The following is a 6,310-nucleotide window of genomic DNA, read 5'->3' on the forward strand; positions in this document are numbered from 1 at the left end:
TATATGTGTGTGTGTGTGTGTGTGTGTGTGTGTGTGTAGCTAGAGCCCCTGCCCCTCAAACTGCCGGTGCACCCCACTGTTTCTCAGACCACTTGACCGTTATCTCTTCCATTAGTGGTCATGTAATAATCTTACTGTTTCAGGGCAAGTAAGTATGCTGTCTCACTGCCAATCTGAGTAATTATTTCTAATGTCATAATTTATTCATATGGTTACAAATTGCAGGTACTGCATTATGTTTTCAGTGGTGTCATTATGGTTTAGTTTGTTGTAGACTTGTATGAAAACTGTTAGTGCTAGAGAGGCGATACTGTTAAGCCATCACAGTGTTGTGACAACATGGAGAGAGAGAGAGAGAGAGATGTGTGTGTGTGTGTGTGTAATTCACCGGGTCGGTCAGGATCACTTGATGGTCGTGATTGTCAGCTTTTACCCTCCCGGAAGGGAGCTGAGAGCTCATATAGTGTGTGTGTGTGTTTACCTTGCAGTAATTAAACTGAGTTATGCTTGTGTTGCTGTCTTGTACATTAATCCAATCTATTGCAGTATATATATATATATATATATATATATATATATATATATATATATATATAGTGCCACAGGAGGCGCCCTGACACCCCCACAAGGAGCCCATAGAGGAGCAACGACAGTGCGACGGGACTCGGAGGAACAACGGCATAAGTCCGCCTGGGCCGCGTGCCCCTATGACCCGGAGCTCGACCGCCGCCACCATAGCAGGAATACCAGACCACCTTCCGTGCGAGCCTTCCCCAACCAGCTTCAGGGTAGAGCTGTTTCTCCAGCTCCTGCCGGTACCCCTGAGACAGCCTGTAGCCGCTCAACCCTCCTGAAGGAGATGGCCTGTAGCCGCTCTGAGGGAAATAAGGAGACGGCCTGTAGCCGCTCTGAGGGAAATAAGGAGACGGCCTGTAGCCGCTCAACCCTCCTGAAGGAGATGGCCTATAGCCGCTCTGAAGGAAATAAGGAGATGGCCTGTATCCGCTCCCGCCTTCATCAGGAGATGGTCTGTAGCCGCTCTGAAGGTGTCTTTCTCGAGACAGCCTATAGCTGCTCAATCCTCCTAAAGGAGATGGCCTGTAGCTGCTCCCGCCTTCGTCAGGAGATGGCTTGTAGCCACTCTGAAGGTGTCTTCCTTGAGACGGTCCGTAGCCACTCAACTCTCCTAAAGGAGACGGCCTGTAGCCGCTCTGAGGGGAATCAGGAGACGGCCTGTAGCTGCTCTGAAGGTGTTCTGCTCGAGACGGCACGTAGCCACTCAACCCTCTTGAAGGAGACGGCCTGTAGCCACTCCCGCCTTCATCAGGAGACGGCCTGTAGCTGCTCCGAAGGTGTTCTTCTCAAGACGCCCTGTACCTGCTCAACCCTCCTGAAGGAGACGACCTGAGGGGAATCAGGAGACGGCCTGTAGCCACTCTGAAGGCGCACTTATGTCTGCTGGTAGCTGCTCCCTCCCACAGGCCACGGCCAGTAGCTGGGCCTTGGCGACGGTCGGTAGCCATGCCCCTAGAAGGCCACGGTCAGTAGCTGGGCCCTACAGCAGGAGACGGCCTGTAGCCGCTCCTCCATCGGAAGCTGACGCCTGTTCTCCTGCCCACGACCCAGAGGGAGTCCCGGGCCTAGAATTGTACTGGAGAGGCCCTGTGGTCTCCCCCAGCCTCTGCTCCCTGCAACTGGCTCTGGAGGAGGCCCACCTGACAAACCCTGACACAGACTGGTGCCGCAACCCCTTCCTGACGGCGCCGCCAGGGACCGCAGCCCTCAGGAACCCCAGGACTCCCGGGCGGGAGTTCCCCCCCACCCCGACGCCGGAGGTCTTCTACCTCCGTCAGGCACCTGAACGAAAGGTTCAGGCAGTTATTCAGCCCCAGTCCTGAGGGCCGTACTCCCGCCCCCAGCCCCGAGAGCGCGGGGTCCTTCGCCACCCACAGCCCCGGACGAGAAAGGATGCCCCTGTGCGTGATCCCGTGGCCTCTGGACGTAGAGGCCCCGTCCGTGGTCAGTAGTGGAGCTGTGACGCCTCTGCCGCCCCTTTTACCTGACCACCCCGACGCCCGGATCCGAAAGGAGTGATAGTGATAATACAGTGTCTGTGACCTAGTAATATAGAGGCAGAACAGTGAACTAACCCTCTAGAGTCTAGTGGAAGTTAGTGATAATATCAAAGTGGTGGAGTGAGTAACAGTGACAGTGCAACCGCAAATACGGCCACCCAGTGAGAGTCAGGTCTATCAGAGTGAATATGCTACCACCAGAAAATACCTCCTAATACTAAGACCATATCTAGACCCCAGTGCCAAAGAAACCCTCACCAACACGGAACAATATTAGCAACTCCACGAATATAGATAACCCAGACTTCCTATAATTAATAATATTCTGCCTCAAGTGCTATTTGATCTGAGCAGTATCCTGCGTGATACTGATAACCCATATCTAGACGTAAGAGTTATAATTGTCCAGTGTATCTGTATCAGTGACATCTATTCGTTCCCCTGTCCAACTTAGTAATACACGTGTAATTAAGGCTGTTACCTTGAGTTTTTGTGTCCTACCTCCTATTTGTCTAAGCTCCGGTCTTGACAGAGAGCCCCGCTACACACTAGGCGTTTATGGGACGGGAAGCCGGCCCTTAAAACACCTAGCATTACTATATATATATATATATATATATATATATATATATATATATATATATGGGTGTGTGTGTGTGTGTGTGTGTATCCATGCTATTATCTACATTATCCAGTGTGTGCATGTGCTTGTGTACTTGCATGCATGCTTGTGTGTGTGTGTGTGTGTGTGACACTGACTGACTGAGTGACGAACCTGCACGGCCACGACACAGTTTGTCCTGGCGCCCTTTTGTAGACGATACACTGCAGGCCCAGGATCACCTCCACCACGAAGGAGAAGCTGGCAAAGAACACATCATTGGGTCGCACGTGGTTCACCATCCTAGGGTATCGCTCCTGGAACTGGGCCTGGAGGTTAGGGGGGATAAAAGCAGTTAATGTATGGAAGAATAGGGTTGTATTCTGGGTGGTATTGTAAGCGTCGTGACACTTTTCTTTGCAGTTTATCATGAATGCTGCACTTCGATACTCTCTTTTATGTTATTTATGTATTTTTTGTCGCCAGCCCCGTTAACATCGGTAACATGCAACAGGATGCTGAGGCGTAACGTGTGGACTAAATGGCCATGGAAGAAGAGTTATAATATCCCCAAAGCCACATTATATATACGTATTTCATACGGTATATTCATCTGCAATACGTATTTCATACGGTATATTCATCTGCAATAGTTGTTTGTCGAGAAGATACAACAGTTTTGAGCCGATTCTGACCTTGATTTCAAAGTGCCTTGAAGTATTCAGAATGAAAAAATTATAAATTTTTATTTCCTATTTATTGTGAAGATCAGCGTTCTGCTCCAGCAAATGTTGGATGATATAGGCTAATGCAGCCAGGGACGGATTACCAGGTAGGCTATAGGCAAACTGGGCAATTGCCTACCTGGCCGTGGCCTGTCACAGGCCATTCAGACTTCCAGAGAGAAATAAATATACGCATTGGACGTCCTAATAAGGGGTATCAGCCACCAGGCCATCAATTAACGGAATTAAGAGATCTAACGGAAAAAGATCTAGGCTATATGTTGCAGGCCAACCGTCTGCGTTGCCTACCAGGCCACAGCAGGGTTAATCCGGCCCTGAATGCAGCTGAGTTGGTAATAGGAGTCAGAGACTGTTAATAATGGAACCATTATCTGCCTCATGGTAGGGACCACTTTAAGATTTTTTTTTTTTTTTCACAATGCCAGGTGATTTTTTTATTTAACTGTCGAGGGTTAGTATAGGAGGCTGGGAATGAAAGTCGTATACTGATGAGGGGGATGGTGAAGAACGTAATGATATCGAGATTGCCGTAGAGTAGAGGAGCCTGAGTAGTAACAGTATGAGTATAGGAGCCTGGGAGTGTTAATATTACGAGTACAGGGACATGTAATAATACATGTTTCGAAGCCTGTTACCGGTAATAGTACGAGTACGTTTAGGAGCCTGAGTGTTAATAGTACGAGTATAGGAGCTTGAGTGTTAATAGTACGAGTATAGGAGCTTGAGTGTTAATAGTACGAGTATAGGAGCCTGAGTGTTAATAGTACGAGTATAGGAGCCTGAGTGTTTATAGTACCTGGATGAGCGGGATGGTGAAGAAGGCGATGTTGTACAGGGTATAGCAGAGGTAGGCAATGATGTTAAGGGTCACGTTGTCCAGACTGAAGCCCTCCACGCTGGAAGGGGAAGACAGGATATAAACACTTTAAAGTGACACAAAATCTGAGTGTTCTCTTTTTAACTCTAACCTGGCCTAAAGCTACCATTTCTCCATCTTGAGTGCTAAACCACCACCAATGCTCGTTAGGAAGAAGTGCGATGGAAAGAATGTAGAGCCCTGCTATTGTCTTTCAGCAATTGAGCTACATGAAATAAGCTGCAAAAATGAAAATCTGAACAAAGATTAGGTGAAAGAACCATAGATACTGATACATTACTGAGGACCGGGGAGAATACTCCACTAACCACACCTTCCCTGTGTATGGCAACCACTAGAGGTGAAAATATACTTCGCATAATGTAGTTTAGCAGCTAGTGGCTGAACATTTTCACCTTCAAAGTCTGGACAGCAGTAGTATACATTTTAATAGAAACTAGAACCTTCCCCCTCCCTCGTTGTATCGACTTAGGGCTATTAGCCGTGTTCCTAAAGATGTAAACATTATCCCATTATCTAACAATCTTCATTTTGTGAAACCCATGGTGGTAACAGCGAGTGTTTGGCTATTCCAACACGCTGCTGAAGGTGCATATGTTGTAATCGGTGTGCAGGCAAACCACAGTTAATCTTCATAGCTTATACAAGTGCTCGTGGGCCCTTCGGGCCCCTCGGACTTGCTCCTGCGGAGGGCTCTGGCGTTTATGTGTTGTTCTAGTGCAACTTTGTTACTTGGATTTTTTGCAGCCAACCAGTTGATCGTGTTATTTGCAGCTTCGGGAATGGAACCCAAGTTGTCCGAACGCAAGTCCGAAATACACACGGACACACGGCTACTGCTATAGACTAATATATTTTAGTTGTACCTGTGGACAAAAAATTCTACAGAGATCCTATGCCGGGCTCCTGGAGCGGCATTTTTTGGTCAAAATGTGATCGCTCATTAAATATAGTAAAAGTTTTTCAATCGTGATGGTACCATGTTTTTTCACATCAGTGAATTTTTTTGCAATTTTAGTGCCAATTTTGGTGCGATTTGAATGTGTAGTTTCGGCTGCCCAAAATACACACACACACACACACACACACACACACACACACACACGCACGCGCGCGGGGGGGGGGGCTAGTGCTATAGTATATTTAGATAGGTGACCATCAGAAGTTGGGTGTCAGCCGGACCCGTTTCTCTCAGGCAGGGAGTTCTGTGCAAGACAGTGTGGTCACTTTAGTCTTTGGGAGTGATATTGTACTATCCTATCAAAAGTTCACCCATTTATGTAACACATTAATGTGACCTAAGTATACATTTATGCAAGATTTAGTTAAGAGAGTGACCTAAGTACACCCATTTATGTAAAGTACAGGAGGGAGAGAGAGAGAGAGAGAGAGGGAGACTTAAATACACCCATTTATATAAAGTTTAGGAGAGGAAGTGGACTAACCTCTTCCTGCGCCAGTTCAGGTAGACCTGCGGAAGGAAGGAAATATTCCAGATGATGGTGTACACCCACCCAAACACGTCGCTCACGGTGTCTAGGGCGGGGGTGTGGATCACAGACACTCGCACGAACGCCTCCACGACGCTGATACAGTGACACAGTTGACATTAATAAGGTCGTGTTCTACGTGCCTACAGAGATTTCGTTAAACCTCTTCCTTAGCGAGTTATTCTGCACATTATACATCCATATCCACCTCAATATCCTCGTATTTGTTTTCGATGCAAACTGTGTTGATACTGAAAGGATATAAGCAACATACAAGAGATTATCAGGGTGCAATATTCCAAATAAATCTCAAAGGAAGAGGCGATGCGAAATTTCCTGTCATCAAGAATACAGGTCACAGTGACAGCTCACTGATACGTTTGCATATTATTGTTTGCTAGATTTTTTTTAAATATATAATTAACATATCCCTAATTTTTTTGCGGAGAGAGAGAGCGTGAGAGACAGAGAAAATTTGTTCAATGTCCACACAAACTTACTCCACATTCTGGTGTTCTGTG

General features: G+C 47.0%; 1 protein-coding gene across 1 annotated transcript in view; it reads right to left on the minus strand.

Moving 5' to 3' along the window:
* Positions 1 to 6,310, minus strand: part of LOC145405786 (cystinosin-like) — a 49,465-nt gene that overhangs the window by 37,664 nt on the left and 5,491 nt on the right. The window contains exons 3-6 of the mRNA XM_080277022.1: positions 6,290 to 6,310; positions 5,745 to 5,885; positions 4,219 to 4,318; positions 2,851 to 3,005 (exon numbers count right to left, since the gene is read on the minus strand). The exon at positions 6,290 to 6,310 is cut by the window's right edge and continues 417 nt beyond it. Of these exons, the coding sequence (XP_080133148.1) occupies positions 2,851 to 3,005; positions 4,219 to 4,318; positions 5,745 to 5,885; positions 6,290 to 6,310 (417 nt within the window). The remainder of the gene's footprint in view (positions 1 to 2,850; positions 3,006 to 4,218; positions 4,319 to 5,744; positions 5,886 to 6,289) is intronic.

The sequence above is a fragment of the Coenobita brevimanus genome, chromosome 68 (genome assembly GCF_032717465.1).
Source record: "Coenobita brevimanus isolate Jiangsu-jjx chromosome 68, ASM3271746v2, whole genome shotgun sequence".
NCBI classification, from domain to species: Eukaryota; Metazoa; Arthropoda; class Malacostraca; order Decapoda; family Coenobitidae; genus Coenobita; species Coenobita brevimanus.